We start from the raw sequence: 17,383 nt of genomic DNA on the forward strand, positions 1-17,383 counted from the left end.
TTTTTAAACATGAAGATTTGATTTTTTTTTTTAAATCTGTGTTTAGAAACATTTATAGAACTTCCATTATGCCTTGCTATTAATCTGAAGTACAGTATTTCCATTATTTTTGTATGTGCATTTAAAACAGTTTCATTTTCAGCCACATCAATCCTGGGAGAAAAATGCAATTCTCTCTCTCTCTCTCTCTCTCTCTCTCTCTCTTGTTTTTGCACTGTCCAATGAACACTTGAGACAACAGGTATGGGAGAAAGGGCCACTTTATTTAGCAGTTACAAAAGAGGAGGAGGCTGAGACCTGCAGCGTCCGAGGCAGTGAAGCCCCCTGTGGTGCGGAGGTGGGACCTCTGGGTGGTACCAGAACACCTCTGCCCCAGGCAGGCATGCACCTGACTCCCAGTCGCGTCCCGTTGTTGGGCAGCGCAGCTCATCCATGTCTGTCCCTTAAGCGGAAGGCAGCCGGACCGTGGGCTGTGCCACCTCGAGCCGCTGAGCCTCTGATGTGGACCCCACAGTCCTGGCCAGGGCCCCGTCTACGTCCTCGTGCCACCAAGCCCCTGAGGACTGCAATTGGGTTCTGCCCTGCCTACGCCACCTGAAGGTGCATGCCCAAAGTCCACTTCACACCTCCTAACCCGCGCCACCTGCCTTCTTCAAGTGACCAATGGCAGCTTGAAAAGGGGGGGCAACCCCCGGCCCATGACAGTCTGGGGTAGGCGAAAAAACTGCCTGACCCTCGGCCAATCTTGGCAGGCAGCAAAAAATTCCTATCCGGCCCCAAATGGCGACCGGTAAAACTCAGACTGCCTGTAGGGCGGGCGGGCGGGCGGGTATTCCCATGGCACCCACGTGGTAAGGAGGAAGAGGGCTGGGTATTGTGCCTTTTAAAAGGCCTGCCATAGCTGCCAGTCCCAGCCCTCCTCCACTCCCCCTTGGGAGGAGACTCTTGTGTTCCAGGCCAGGTTAAACAAACTCCGATCACCCTGCAATTGGGCGATCGGGATTACGTTCTCTGTGCTAATTGCACATACACATGTCAAACTTTCCAGCCACTGAACACCACTTATGTATTGGAACATTCAAAGCCCCCTTTTAAAAAAAAAAAAAAATTCTCCTACACTTTTTGTATGCCATAATTCATCGTAATATAGCAAAACAATTTCATGGTTCTTGTTAAGGACGTATGTGGATGAGGTGAATAATTAAAATGAAACCATTATTGCTAATGCATTTCTAATACTATGTCCCTCAAATAGGTCCACACCGCCTCATTAAAAATATGATATGTAGCATTTGCACCAGATGCAAACATGTTTTAGCAAAAAATGCAGGATATACTAAAAATGTTACAGAATCTGCAGTTTCATGATTCATTAACTGTGCTCACTGACCTCCTTTCTACCACTGCACATCAGAGGACCGAAAGAGAATTCATTAATAAGAATAAAGATGGGAAAACTGGCAACTGTGTAAATATGTATACCAAGCTTCATCAAGATCCTCCACTACGCAACGCATTTTAGAACATTGTTAAGTCATTTGACAGGTTGCCTTTTATTCTGTCATGATTTAGGACTGGAATTTTATGGAAATGCACAGCATTAATTAACATGGTCACAGTCTTTTATTAGAAGGCCCAGTTTGAAAATGAACTGTAAAGTTGGCTTCAAATTTTGCTGCTCTTTGCAAAGTGTCCAAAATTATTTTGTGATCAGGAAGAACGTTTTTTAAAAAGTTTGGAGTAAATTATTTTCTGACTCACAAGCAGTTTTTTTTTTTTTAACTGTTACTAATTTGGCAATAGGTTGGCTCTTTTTTTTGAACTTGTCTCTTTCTGCCTTCAATGAGCCTCTTACTACTCCTTTGAGTATTCTGCAGTGTAATCTTAAAAGATGGATTGTAATTAAGGAAAGATAGCAACAAGGTTTGCAGTGAGTGATTTTCATTCCACTGAGGCTCAGAAAATTTTTGCTGTTGCTGTCAAGAGAGGAAGAGGGCAATTGTTCAACATAAGATGAGCCAGGGAGGAAGGATTGGTGGAATAGCCAGTTTGCATACATTCATGAAATATAGCAAATGAGTTGCCTGAATATGGTAGCTGCCGACCTGCAGCTTGTGGGTAAGTTAAGCTCTGGAACTGATTAACATTTTATTACCTGCCTTCTGGTTTCTGGGTTCCTGGAGCTTCTTATTTTTAATATCTCTGAAGCTTAAAGGAAAAACATTAATTTTTGTAGTGCAAGTTTGAAAGCTTACTCTCACTCATTGAAGTGGGGGGAAAGCAGAATGGGGGGAAGTGGGGGAAAGGTAAAATGGGGTGGTGAAGGAGGCACGGGGTGGGTGGATCAGGCCCAAGACGGGGCAGAATCAGTGGCACTGGTGCGTGCCGTATCAAACCCCCTTCCTGGGCCTGATCTGCTTGCACGGATCAATGCAGACTTGCGCCAGCAATATCACTGGTGCAGATCAGAATTGACCCACTGCGGCAGTTGGGACTTACCTTGGGGCAAGGAGACAAATGTTCCTTTACTCCAAGGAGACCTCCTGCAGCCAAAAATTCTCCACAGGATGGTGCATAGCCTGCACCACCGCCACTGCATTGCTGCAAGGGGATTTACATTGGACTGGGCTTTCCAACTTGACTATATTTGATTATCTTGGCTATATTTGCTAAATGGAAATTTTTCCAGTTTGTTGTGCTACGATGAACCTATATGTTATGACCACATTTTTCCCCACAGTCTAGTCTTCAGTCACCTCTTGCTTTTTCCATGAGTTTAAAAAAAATATATTTTTCAAGTTACAAAGAAAATCTCATTCTTCATTTATATTTGAGTTTCTTAGCCCATTCAGGCTTATCTTGATTAATGATACTATGTAAAAGCAATTTATTTTTTTCTGGCTATTCCTTGAGGGATGATTTTAAAAAAAGAATGGACCTTGGAGGTTAGGAGACCAAGAGCCCAATCCTGAGCTCTGCGCACCGGCTTACCACCAGTGTGCACTGTCGCAAACGTGCTGTAAGGCATGTTTGCGGGCCCTAACACTTGGTGATCGCCTGTCTGAGCCCAGCACTGGTTGGTGCTGGGCTAGCAAGGAGTGGGTGCCCAGCCTTTGCCGCTTGGAGGAGAGGAAAGCAGGGGTGTGGGGAGAGGCGGGGAGGAGGAGTTCCCGGGAGGGGGAAGGTGGATGGAGGGTGGGGAGAGAGCAGGGAGGAGATGTGATGGGGAAGCGGGAGGCAGGGAGAGGGCGGGAGGAGGCGTGCCAGGGGGAGGGAGGGGGTCGGCTCCACCAGTTCCTGAGCCTCTGCGTCAGGCTTGCTGCCTGACATGGAGGTTTTTACCTCACCGCCGACAGAGTAGCCCCATTGTGGGGCTACTCCCTTTACCCAGAAGAAGGGGATGAAAGTCCCCTTGTCCAGAGATGCCACCCGCGGCTGCCTTGGGCTTGCAGGATGTGGCAGCAGCTGTTTTTGGTGCTGCCGCAGCCGCGCACCCCGGCAGCTCAGGATTGGGCTCTAAGTCCTATTTGTTTAAATGCTTAGCTTGCTTATTTTCTTACATTTCAGTGATGGCATTGGTAGATTGACCTGGGACCAATCCTAATCCCTTATGTCAGTGCTTTCCAGCACTGACATAAGGGCAATGCAGCTCCGAGGTAAGGGAACAAACATTCCCGTACTTTGAGGAGGCCTCCGTGAGTGACATCCCACTGCAGGATGCAGCACATGTCCCGCTGGTACTGCTATGCCAGTGCTGGAAAGCACTGACATAAGGGGTTAGGATTGCGCCCCTGATAAAATAAGTTGTGGCCATCAGGTCCTCCCTCTCCAAAATACATAAGGGCAAACTTTCATAGTTTTCTTTACTGATTTCCAATCCAATTCTTTAATCACTAAAGCAGGGTCTCATTTTGATGAGACTGAGTAAGAAGGCAGACAATGTGGCCACTGGCTTCTATTGCTCCCTTCTCACTCAGGTGAATCACACCCTCCAGTCTCTAAAGCAGCGATTTTCAACCTTTTTCATCTCAGGGCACACTGAAAAGGTGCTAAAATTATCAAGGCACACCACCAGCTTTTTGATAATTGACAAGGCACACCATGCTGCTAGTGGGGGCTAATATTCCCCAATAGCCCTAATAATAAATGATCCTCACCCAAATTCCTGCGGCACACCTGCAGACTATTCACGGCACAGCAGTGTGCCATGGCACACTGGTTGAAAATTGCTGCTCTAAAGGATGAATTTGGGTATCTGACATGTGGCAGGTGAAAAAGGAACAACGAAGTTCCATTGTGTGGTATGTTATGTATCAGATGCCAGTCTAACATTTATAAGTGACCTTTCCACCAGCAGGGGACACTCTCAGTTTAAAGTGGAAAGTGAGCAAAATGGAGGCATGGAGAAGAAGAAAGGGGCTTGGGAAAAGTCCTGTGGCTGGTGACATAGGATCACTGGTAGCACAGCTAGCAGGATGGTGCAGTAAGTACAGCAGGTGCCTCAACTCCCCATGTAAGCCGTTCCTTCCAATCACCATCAGAGCCATTTGGGGGAGCGACAGCAACGTACAGGCACTCGCCGAACCTGTCGCTTCCCCAAAGGGCTTTGACAGCAACTGGAAGGAGCCACTTACATGGGAAGTTGTGGTGTCTGCTGTACTAACCACACACCCCTCGAGGGGGGCACAACTGAGGATCACCATTATCTTAGAGTTCCTGCTGGTGGCAGAGAAGGAGAGGCAGAACTAAAACAGAGAAAGGGAACTAAAACTGAAATAATTTTGGTCAACTGACTTTTAGTAAGAAACATTCAAAAGTGCTTAGGATGGTCGCAATGTTTAAATTGCAATGCTAGTTTTATTTATTTAAATAATTTTTCCCTGCCTTGCTACCACACATTGGGGCACCTAAGGCAGCTTACAACATAAAAGAACACACAACACAACTAAAAGATAAAAATAATATTAACTCTTAAAACCTAAAACAATGAAAACAATAAAACAAATCAGACCCCAATGGATCACCTATTAAACCACATTCATTAAAAAAAGTGAATGATCATATGGCCATATGATTTTGCATCTCAGCCTAATATTTGGCATATGTAATGCTACTGTAGAAGTTGAAGACAGTAGTTTTCAAACTTCCTGACTTGAAGAAACCTTCCTGGCTTGAGAGAACCCACCCCTTTCAACAGTTTCTGAGGAACTATGTGTGTTATAGAACTGGTGTCCCATTAAGTGGATTTTAGGACATATTCTAGAATGTGTACAGAGTGGACATGGATTCCTGGTAGGTTTGCCAGACACTGTTGAACTGAGAGTTCATCCCCCAACATGCCCAACACTCCTTTGCAGCTTCACACTGCAGTGGAATTGATAGGGTTACCAAGCTGTCACCCAGTGAAGAATGTCTATTATCAACGATCTTCCTCATCTATCAATCGGTAGGCTTAAATCCAGGAAGCCTTTTCTGGCACTCGCACAGAAAATTTTACACAACAATTTTAATATCAATGCTCAATGGAAAGCTGAATGGGCAGTTGAACGCCCAGAAACGGGTAGATATATAGACGATCCTACACTTAAAATGCTAAGTTCCAACTTATCTCGCCAGCACTGGAAAACTTTGAACAGGATCTGTACCCTACATGGTATTTGTCAGGATTCAATGTTTAAATGTCTCCCTATTCAACTTCCTGATAGCCAAGAGAAGGAAAACTCTGATTCCAAACCTCCACTGCCTTGTGGCTACATCCAGTTGTGGAAAAGGCTTCAGGAGTCAACCTCGAGGCAAAATCAGGAGCCGGAGTCCCTCAGGCAGTTCGTGGCTGCACACAGTCACGTTCTGGCAACTCCTGCGACGCCGCTAGAACCAACCGTATTGGTTTCTGCCTTTCCATTGGATCATTCCAGCGACGTGGAGAGGGGGGATTTGCTGCATGGGTAACAGCCTATCCTCCATACCTTATTTACCCAGGCTTCGCGCACTGGAGAGGACACTCCAACTTCGCCATACGGCGTCGGCACAACACGGGAAGCAGCAGTTACCGGTTATAAGTCTTCACTCGATTGGCGTAGGGCATGACGCCAGGGGCTGCTTCCGACGGTGGGAGAGATCATTGCATCTCATTGGGCAGCTACCGCCCGCCTTAAGCTGGGCAGTCCCCAGCCAGTAAGGTGTTGCCTCGCCACGGTCCGTTAACCTCACAGGAAGCGTGGGGTTTAGGGTGAAAACCGACAAGCGGATCGACAACTCTGCACCATGCAATAGAAAACAGAAAACTCCTGCCCTAAAGCTGGGCACCTGGAACGTAAGGACAATGACACCTGGCTTCTCTGATGACCTGCAAGCAATAGACGATGCACGCAAAACAGCTGTCATCGACATGGAGCTGAGCAGACTGCAGATGGACATCGTCGCCCTTCAAGAGACTAGGCTGCCAGATTCCGGATCTGTCAAGGAGAGAAATTTCTCATTTTTCTGGCAGGGAAAACCACCAAACGAAACCAGGGAACATGGTGTTGGCTTCACGGTCAGAAATACCCTGCTGAAATCCATCATCCCACCTACTGTGGGAAGTGAAAGAATTTTGTCCCTGCAGCTCCAGTCATCAGCAGGACCTGCCACTCTCATCAGTGCTTACGCACCGACTCTGTCGTCTCCAGCAGAAGCCAAAGACAAATTTTATGATGACCTGGCCACCACTATCAAGAAGATCCCCGTAAAAGAGCCATTGTTCATCCTCGGCGACTTCAATGCTAGAGTTGGTGCTGATAACAGTTCGTGGCCCACTTGCTTAGGTCAGTTCGGCACTGGGAAGATGAACGAAAATGGCCAACGCCTGCTAGAGTTTTGCTGCCATCACGGTCTCTGTGTCAGCAACACGTTCTTCAACACGAAGCCCCAACACAGAGTCTCTTGGAGACACCCAAGATCAAAGCACTGGCACCAGCTCGACCTGATCCTCACCAGACGCTCCAGCCTTCCCAGCATCAAGATCACACGCAGTTAAATTGGTGCTGCCTGCGACACTGACCACTCGCTGGTGTGCAGCAGAGTGAAACTGCAAACAAAGCGACTGTACCACACAAAAAAGGAAGGAAGACCTCACATTGATACGAGCAAGACCTGGGATCAGAGAAAAGTGGAGGAATTTGCACGAGCGCTTGAGGAATCTCTTCCAGGCCCGGTCGATGCAAACGCATCCAACAGATGGGAACATTTCAAGAATACCGTTTACAACAACGCCTTGTCCATATTTGGCAAGAAGACCAACAAGACGGCAGACTGGTTTGAAGCCCACTCTGAGGAGTTGACACCAGTCATTGAGGAAAAGAGGAGAGCTCAAGCAGCATACAAGGCCTGTCCCAGTGAGTGCAACCTGCAGGTCCTCCGAGCTGCTCGAAGCAAAGTCCAGCAGACTGCCAGGAGATGTGCTAATGACTACTGGCTCCAGCTCTGTTCCGAGATACAGATAGCAGCTGACACGGGCAACATCAAGGGGATGTATGATGGTATCAAGCAGGCCCTAGGTCCAACACAGAAGAAAATTGCCCCTCTGAAGTCTGCCGCAGGCGAGGTCATCCAGGATCGTGCGCAGCAGATGGAACGCTGGGTGCAGCAATACTCTGAGCTATATTCCAGAGAAAATGTAGTCACCGAAGAAGCGCTGAACAACATTGAGTGCCTGCCTGTGCTGGAGGAGCTTGACAGTGAACCAACCCTAGAAGAACTTCACGTGGCCCTGGACTCCCTTGCCTTTGGCAAGGCACCTGGAAAAGACAGCATCCCTGCTGAAGCCCTAAAGTGCTGCAAAGAGATCATCATCACTGAGCTGCATGAAATCCTTTGTCTCTGCTGGAGAGAAGGTGGAGTACCTCAAGACATGAGGGATGCAAACATCATCACGCTGTACAAGAACAAAGGCGACAGGGGTGACTGCAACAACTACCGTGGCATCTCTCTCCTTAGCGTTGTAGGAAAGTTGTTTGCCCGAGTTGCACTAAAGAGGCTCCAGGTACTTGCAGAGAGCGTTTATCCAGAATCACAGTGTGGATTCCGAGCCAACAGGTCCACTACTGATATGGTATTCTCCCTTAGACAACTGCAGGAGAAATGCAGGGAACAACGACAGCCACTCTTTATAGCCTTCATAGATCTCATGAAGGCTTTCGACCTGGTCAGCAGGGATGGCCTCTTCAAGATTCTCCCCAAGATTGGATGTCCACCCAGGCTCCTCAGCATCATCCGATCCTTCCACAAGGACATGAAGGGCACTGTTGTCTTTGATGGCTCCACATCAGACCCCTTCGACATCTGAAGCGGCGTGAAGCAGGGCTGTGTTCTTGCACCAACCTTGTTTGGGATCTTCTTCGCTGTCCTGCTGAAGCAGGCCTTTGGAACTACAACAGAAGGCATCTATCTCCGGACCAGATCAGATGGAAAGCTCTTCAACCTCTCCAGACTGAGAGCAAAGTCCAAAGTCCAGCTGAAATGTCTGCGTGACTTCCTCTTTGCCGACGATGCAGCTATCACTACCCACTCTGCCAAAGATCTCCAGCAGCTCATGGATCGTTTTAGCAAGGCCTGCCAAGATTTTGGACTGACAATCAGCCTGAAGAAAACACAGGTCATGGTTCAGGATGTGGACTCACCTCCCTGCATTACAATCTCTGCACATGAACTGGAGGTTGTCCATGACTTTGTGTACCTTGGCTCAACGATCTCCGACACTCTTTCTCTCGATACCGAGCTAAACAAACGCATCGGTAAAGCAGCTACCACGTTTTCCAGACTCACAAAGAGAGTCTGGTCCAACAAGAAGCTGACGGAACATACCAAGATCCAGGTCTACAGAGCTTGCGTCCTGAGTACACTTCGGTACTGCAGCGAGTCATGGACTCTTCACTCACAACAGGAGAGGAAACTGAATGCTTTCCACATGCGCTACCTCCGACGTATTCTCGGCATCATCTGGCAGGACAAAGTTCCAAACAACACAGTCCTGGAACGTGCTGGAATCCCTAGCATGTATGCACTACTGAAACAGAGACGCCTGCGTTGGCTCGGTCATGTCGTGAGAATGGATGATGGCCGGATCCCAAAGGATCTCCTCTATGGAGAACTCGTGCAAGGAAAGCGCCCTACAGGTAGACCACAGCTGCGATACAAGGACATCTGCAAGAGGGATCTAAAGGTCTTAGGAGTGGACCTCAGCAAGTGGGAAACCCTGGCCTCTGAGCGGCCCGCTTAGAGGCAGGCTGTGCAGCATGGCCTTTCCCAGTTTGAAGAGACACTTGGCCAACAGTCTGAGGCAAAGAGGCAAAGAAGGAAGGCCCATAGCCAGGGAGACAGACCAGGGACAGACTGCACTTGCTCCCAGTGTGGAAGGGATTGTCACTCCCGAATCGGCCTTTTCAGCCACACTAGACGCTGTTCCAGAACCACCTTTCAGAGCGCGATACCATAGTCTTTCGAGACTGAAGGTTGCCAACTAGGACTAGGAATGTTTAAATGGGGGCTAGTATCTGCCCCACAGTGTGATTGCAGGTTCTTCTGCCAAACGATATACTACATTGTGTCTGGCTGCAAACTGAGGGTGTTTACTGGCCCAGGATCTGACTTTTTCAATGAAGGTAACTCTGTTTTTGAATGGCTGGATGAACTGGACATTGACATTTGATCTAGTTTAATTGATGTATAAGTCCATGTATTATATGCCATACGCTAAATAAATAAATCTCCCATCATCAAACTGATGAACCCTGATAACACTTTGAAATTGAAATTTAGAAATTTATTGTATAACCATAGGTCATTACAATGTTTAAAAGCACCATGCTACAATAAATACAGATAAACAGACAGAGACATTACAGCCTTCCAGACACATAAAGTAAAGCAAAAACTTCAGCCACAATCAGGATCTTACCAGCTAATAAAGGGAATAAAAAACTTTAAGTTCAAGCCAACACAAAATTATCTCGGATTTTCTTTTTGCCACAAAAGCAAAGATAGCAACTTTGTAGGTGACATCGGGGTCAGAGTCTGCAAGAAGCCAACAGATCAAAGCTAATGTAGATCTCTCTTGGAACTGAGAGATAATATTAGATAAATATTTTGATCTGGGTAGCTCGTATAAAGGACATTTTAATAAATAATGAGAAATAGAGATTTCGCCAGAATTACAAATGCAGGTCCTGAGATGATAGGGAGTCTTTTTATATCTACCTTCAAGGACTGCATGCACTGAAAGCGCAAGGCAGTAAAAACCTTGCGCAAAGCTGGCACTGTAAGGTAAGATAGATCGTTTTCTAATACGAATGACGACTTGTACAATGAAATCCAGGATGAGTAAGGAGAAATAGAAATATCACACAAGTCATGTCTCATGTGAAAAAGACGGATCTGATCTTTCACCATAGCCTTAGCGATAACGCTTTGAAATAAATGCAATGTTCCTTGGAATACAGTTTGAAAATCACTGACTTTAGGTTCACACTTTCACCCCATTATTAACTTTGCCAATATACTTTATCAAACGATGCCCAAAAAAGGGAGCAAGAAAAACATAATACCTCACATTTGTATAGTGTTTTTGAATGTCTGAAGTGCTTCACATGAAATATTTTGATGTAATTCTTACATCGAGCCTGTAAAGTAAGCATGATGATCCCCATACTGCAATAGGAGAGTGGCTTGCCTTCATCCACTTTGCAAGTTTATGTAGGGGCAGCCCAGCCACAAGGCTGATTGAACTGCCTTCCCCATTCGTGTGGTGGGCTTGGGTGGCAAGATGGTGGGGGGTGCACTGTACACTGCACCCATCTACTATCTCTCCCAGTTTGCCACCTACCTGGCTGCACCACCTGTTTTCTCCACCTCTTCTCTCACAGTCAAGGGTATGAAAGGGGAAGATGGGAAAAGTTTGCTTCCTTCTCCACCAGCTCCACCACCTCTTCTTGTAATGTGGCTGGTGGAGACAATGCTGGGAACGGAGAAGTTCTGCTCCCAGGATTCTCTTCATTGGACCACTTTAGAAAAAGCAGCAGAGGAGCTGGAACAGGAGAATGAAGATGGTGAGGCATAACCCCACAGGCTTGTGGGGGCAGGAGGTAGAATTTGGGGTGTGGGGTTTCAGACAGTGGATCAGCTTGGCTCGTCCCGGAGTTCATGGCAGAGGGGAGATTCAAACTGGGGAAATCCTGATTTATAAATCAGTCCTTTAGGCACTCCACTTCAGCAGCTCTCTAAAGCAAGCTATTAGAATAAGAGATTTAAAAAAAACAACCAGCAATTCCTAGATAGGTCCTGATTCATAGGAGTTTTGTGCGAATCCAGCCAATGTTAAATACATTGAAGTCAGTGGCATCACTAGGGTTCGCGTCACCCGGTGTGGGATGCCAGCGCATCACCCCCCCATGCAGTGGGCAGGGCAATACCCCAGGTGATGGGCGTGTGATGAACCATCACTCTACACCCACTGGTTTTTTGGCTGTACCTTTTGATAGAATAAAGATAGAACACATTCTGCATGAAAGTATGCACTGATTGATATATAACATGATGGTATTATTCCTCCAAACTGTGATTTTAGTGATTTTGGTCACTAGTGGTGTCAGCCCCCCCTCCCAGGGTGTCACCTTATTGCAGCAGTTCTCAAACTTTTAGCACTGGAACCCACTTTTTAGAATGACAATCTGCCCAATAACCACCAGAAGTGATGTCATGGTGGAAGTGACATCATCAGACAAATTAAAATAAATAAGTATAAATAATTAAAGTAAAACAAATAGTTAAAAAAGCAGAAGCCAGCCCTGTTCCACCAAGTGAATTCCCTCTGTAGCCTGCCTGCAATAACACCCCCCCCCCCAAAACCAATAAGGTTTTCAGCCCTACCCACTGCCCAGTTCAATTTAAGAACTTCTGTTTAAACCAGATCACTGTCAGGATCCACCTGGCTTTGCAAGTCTCAAAAAGGTTCACAAAGAGCTGAAGCCTCTTTTGTTCCTTTTTAGGGGGGGGGGCTGCCTTCTGGAGCACTTGTTTAGCTCCAGGTGCATAGGATCAGGACCATTCTGGTAGCCTTGCACTCTCCTTCACCTGATCTTCTACACCAGCCAAGACGTGTTTGCTTACTCACAAATAAACGTGACCATGAGGCTGTTTTGCTTTCCATAGGGCTTAATACATTCATCTGCATGGAGGGAGGGACTTCCTTCACAGGTGTTTTTGGGGGCTGCATTCATTGGATCAGGACCATTCTGGTGTCTTTGGATTCCTCTCAGCCAGCCCTTTCTGAAGGACTAAGGCAAGTTCACCTACTCATGAGTAAACACGCGATACGGCTCATTTTCACTTTCCATAGAGAGTGATGCATTTTTGTTCTCCAGTCTTTTGGCCATAACTTTTGATAGAAAGGAGATATTTCATCCTGGGTTTTGCATTGCTTTCCACTCGAAATTCCACATCCAACGGTATATAATATGATGGGGTTACTCCTAACCACCACAATTTTAGCATGTCACCCCCCAGTGCACATCACCCACCCTGTGCGCGTCACCCGGTGCAGACCACACACTCCCTGCACCCCCGTAGCGACACCACTGATTGAAGTCATGGTGATTTCAGTGGGAAAAAATCAAAGCATATGCTCACTGAAATCATCGCTTAATCTTGACTGGTTAAAACACATAATAACCACAATAAAAAAGTTAGCTATTGAGATTGTGACACAAAACAGATTTCCTTCAGTGTTACCTTTAACTGGTTGAATGAACAATGTTGTAAAATTATTTACCTGAATACATGCTTTAGTTCTGTGTGTTCCTTTTCTTTGATTAACAGGTCATCTTCCAATCTTTCAATGATTATAGCATATGATTCACTAACCTTTTTCTTCCATTCATCTAAAATAAAAATAAAGGTGCTATAAAAAGTCGTATCTGCTAATACCTTTCCAGCTATATAAATATCTCATTCAGAAAATATTTGAAGTTCATATCCTGGTCATTATATACATCATAATCCCATTACTATATCTATAACTGAATATAATGAATATGCTATGAACACAACTGCTTAGATCATTTTAACATGTAACAATTTTAATATGAAAAAAGCACAACATATATACGGTTAGTAGCTGGGCACTTAATCATTAGCAGTTATTTGATTTTCAGTATTGAACATATCCTTTTCATGAAATATCAATCAACACAAAAATTTATTTGAACATAATTCATTACAATGGCCTGAACAAAATGTAGCAAGTTTTCAGTGATTCCACCTTTCAGATTTTAAGTCTGATTTCAGTTATTCTACCGACAACAAACACCTTGTGTTTGAACTTCAGAATAAATTAGAAAAGATTTCTTGATAATACATTTATAATATATTTCTTTTAAAGAAGTAAGATTAATTACCAGTGCACGTTTGGGTTGGTCTAGATTTATAGTTTCCCATTTGTTCAATATTTCGTCTTTGTTTCAACAAAGTTCTTGTGGTAATGTGACTCTTTGTTCAAGAGCACTGACAGTCCCACTAAAGGAGAAAAAAAAAGAGAGAAAGCACTTTGATAGTCTTGTGCCTAAAAATAAACTCTGTGCCAAATGGAATGTCATGCAACAATGACACAGAGCAAAACAGTGCACGCTATCAAGTGCAGAACAAGAAGGTAACTAATCATATTGTTGAAACACACTGCCAAAATCAAATTGAAAATATTTCTATAGAAACATGCGCTTATACCTCTATTAAATATATACATACTGAGAAAGTCCTACCTAACAGCTTCCATGTCAGAAATGGCATATAAAGATAAGTGGTTTTCAGGGGGCTCAAATCCCAATATCGGATCATGTCAAGGCTATCTTGATAGCAGTCCGTGGGATATGAATTAACAATTCATATGCTCCCAAATTTAACAATGCTCCCCAATTTATTATGGAATTTTCCCTTCATTTGCCAATGGTCATTCTTACTTTCAGTTCCTCACGAATCCCTTAGAGAGGAGGTCTTTTATGCTAGCACAGTTAAACATCTTTCCCTCTGCAGTGCTGACTGGTCGATACTCTAGGGTACTTTTTGACCAAAGGCGTTGCAACCATTGCGGCATAGAACCTGATTCTGTTACTCATTTTCTTTGTGTTTGTCCCGTGTTCAGTAAGCTTCACCGCGTAATTTTGGGTCCTGTTATTTCTAGTTATTCTGGTCCCCCTAACCTTCTTGCAGCGTTTCTTTTAAACGATTTTTCGCAAGAAATTACGCTTCTTATAGCTAAGTTTCTTGCAAATGTGTTTATTTCCAATAGTTAAGACAACCCCGATCAGGGTTTTAGTGTGTGTAATCTTACGGTTTTAATTTGTGGGTCATATCTGTGTTTGTATTTATTTATTCTGTGTGATGCCATTAAAGGTTGTTGATTGATTGAATTAACAATGAAGTTTGAAAGTGTTTGAAGGGTCATTTTAGAGCCAGCCTATCAATGAGGCTGAGAGGGCAGCCTCAGGCAGCAGACTGGAGTGGGGCACCTTCATCTGTCCACTCACTGTTCCTCCTCTTTCCACTCTTTGGATTGGAAAAGGAAGAGGGAGATGTAGCAAAAGAGGAAGGGAGGACTGGTGGCTTAAAGTGTCTCCTCCACACTCCATTTTCTGCTCTATCCCCTTTTCCAATCCATGGAGTGGGAGGACCAGGAACTGGCATATCACCACCTAAGGGGGGCAGCATTTGGCACACCCCCTTAGGCATCAGGCTCTGCACTGTTTTGCTCTGGCTCTGGGTCCAGTAGATATCAAACTTCCTAAGGGAATCCTCCTCTTTCCATTTCATGTTGTCTGTGCAAACCTTCTGAAAGCCTCTGGTAGAATCCCTGCATGTTGCAGTGGTGTGTTCTAAGAAGCATTATGAGGGCTAGCTGGACAGCACGTGGCATTTACTATAACCAATCACGGGAAGAATCTCACCTCAGGCACAGCATTTGCCATGCAGGCAAATGCTGTATGTGGGGAAGGAAGCACTTCAGTGCAGGGGCAGGGCTTATTCCTGCTCTCTCACCCTCTCGACATTTCTATACACATGTTTATGATGTCTGAACAGGACTTGGAGTTTCTGACATTTTGTTGCTGTTGATTTAATTAAAAAAGAAGAAGAAGAAGGTGCAGAGCCCCAAACTGAATTGGAGCTATTCGGCTGGCAGAGGAGCTTAGTCTCCCCTCTGCCATTTTCCTGATCTAAATCATCCCACCCATCCAAAGCTGTTATTCGTTGTGCTTGGGAAAAATACGAGCTGCTGGTATATTTTCTCCAGCAGAACCAACAGCAGTTTTAGATGGGGGAATTTTTTAGATCTGTGTCATGATCTCAGCCTCCTTCCTCCTGAGGTGAGGAAAAAATAAAATTAAAAGGGAGACTCTTAACATTTTTAGCCAATACATTTTCCTTTTATCAAATATGTAATACATCTGCTAACTTTCTCTCACGTGTGCACAGTGGACTGTCTCAGCCATTTTCTCACTCCAGTATTTGATTCATGCCCCTATTTTTCCTTTATGAATCTTTTGTTTGCTTCTTTATTATTTTATGCTGTCGTATCTAGCTTAAAAAATTTAAAATAACAACGTTCAAGGTTAGAAGCCATTTGACCTTGATGGTAGCTTGGGATAAAAAGCTCTCACCTCAAGGATTCAAGCCAAGATAATAAGCACATGCAACATTATACCACCACCAAAGGTAAACAGCCCCCTTGCTTTTTTAACAGTGTGTTTTTCCAAAACATGTACACTGGTATTTTAGCATTTTCTTGCTCATAAAACAAGGGTAACATACAATTTAAAAATCCTTTTAGCTGCTTTTTGAAACAAGCCAAGTCTTCCAGAGAGAGCGAGAGAGAGAGAGAGAGAGAGAGGGGGGGGGATGTATAACATATACCCAACACCTCGTTGCTAGGCAACTTGCAGAGTTATGAATTTAGCACCATAATGCCTGTCTATTTTCACTGATAGTATTAGCTTAATAAACAGATTAAAGTGCATTTGTATTGATGCAACTGTTGCTGAAACCAGGACTGTTGCCCCCAGCAACTGCGCCATCCTGCATCTCGGGCTCCTGAAAAGATCACAGGAGTCGGGAGGTTCTTTTCACCTTGGTGTATTTATTGACAAGTCAAACATGTAGCGTCTGTATACAGTTATCCGGAGGCTTTCAGCCTTTGATCCGAGGCTTTTTACACCATTCGTTTGCATCATCTCCTGACAGGCGTTTTTGACCTGGCTCAGCGTCACTCTTGACCTGCTGTCTCTGGTCAGCGCCATAACAGGGTTGTCTAACCTCACTGGTACTCTCTCACTAAACTATCCAAAACAACACTTGGACTTACGCTGGCTGTTAGATATTTGCAGTCCATTAATAAACATCCCGCAGAAGATGCAGATGGATAGAAAATAGAGCAGGAATGGAATTTGGGGTGGGTAGTCATTATAACGGACCTAGTTATCATGATTTGGGAGTATTTAACCTTGTGTTCTCGTTATAGTAAAAGGAAAAAACGTTTTAGAAAATTAAATTTCAGGTTTTTATATTCTATTTTATGTGTATATACTCACTCATACATATATAAACACACACATATACATTCCGGAACTCCACAGATTTTTTTTGTAATATCTTGGATAAACCTCTTAATCTGACTGCTTGCAGTTGAATGGTAGCTCATGAACAATAATGTTAAGTTCATATTAAGCAATTTTACAATTAAAAAAATCACTGTACATACATTTTAGAACCTGTACTAAGCACATGCACAAGTTACACCCCATTGTTTCTTTAAATGGTTTGTAGGCCTACCTTTCTTCTTGAGTGAGAATTCCATCCTGGCTATGAGAGTTTGTTTCCATTTGCAACCCTATTTCTTACTTTATCCCAAAGCCAGGGTTTCACCTGCATTTCTTTTCAGCCAAGTGCCTCTGAGTGAGCTGAAAAGGTAATAACTGCAGCCTGCCCCTGATGAAAAGTCAAAGGTCCCTGATAAGGGGGCAAGAAGTGTGGTCTGATGGTTGAGCTGCTGGTATTATCTGAAGAGCTAAGCAGGAGAATCCATGGTCATGTTTCTCAATGGGAGCTGGAATGTCAGGCTGTGACAAGCTGCTGTACCCATTGTGGCAGGACAAAGTCGCTAATGAGCTGATTACTGCAGTGAGAGTGCGGGAAAGTATGCAAAGGCCAGCCGCAAGAATGGAAACAACATCGAGGACTTGTCCAGCCTTATGATCTACAATTCCTGCTGAAGCTCAGTGGCATGCAGCCAGAAGAGATAACTACACTGGGAAGGCAATATCTGGTGATTAAGTGGTCTGGGAATTTTCACACAACATAGTGTAAA

At 44.7% G+C, this 17,383-nt stretch overlaps 1 protein-coding gene across 1 annotated transcript in view; it reads right to left on the reverse strand.

The window, feature by feature from the left end:
* TNNI3K (TNNI3 interacting kinase) overlaps positions 1 to 17,106 on the reverse strand; it is a 204,810-nt gene extending 187,704 nt beyond the window's left edge. Inside the window, exons 1-3 of the mRNA XM_066623520.1 lie at positions 16,849 to 17,106; positions 13,428 to 13,545; positions 12,803 to 12,911 (exon numbers count right to left, since the gene is read on the reverse strand). Of these exons, the coding sequence (XP_066479617.1) occupies positions 12,803 to 12,911; positions 13,428 to 13,467 (149 nt within the window). The 5' untranslated portion in view covers positions 13,468 to 13,545; positions 16,849 to 17,106. The remainder of the gene's footprint in view (positions 1 to 12,802; positions 12,912 to 13,427; positions 13,546 to 16,848) is intronic.
* Between the last annotated feature and the right edge of the window lie 277 nt (positions 17,107 to 17,383).

Source organism: Tiliqua scincoides, chromosome 4, assembly GCF_035046505.1.
Source record: "Tiliqua scincoides isolate rTilSci1 chromosome 4, rTilSci1.hap2, whole genome shotgun sequence".
Taxonomy (NCBI): domain Eukaryota; kingdom Metazoa; phylum Chordata; class Lepidosauria; order Squamata; family Scincidae; genus Tiliqua; species Tiliqua scincoides.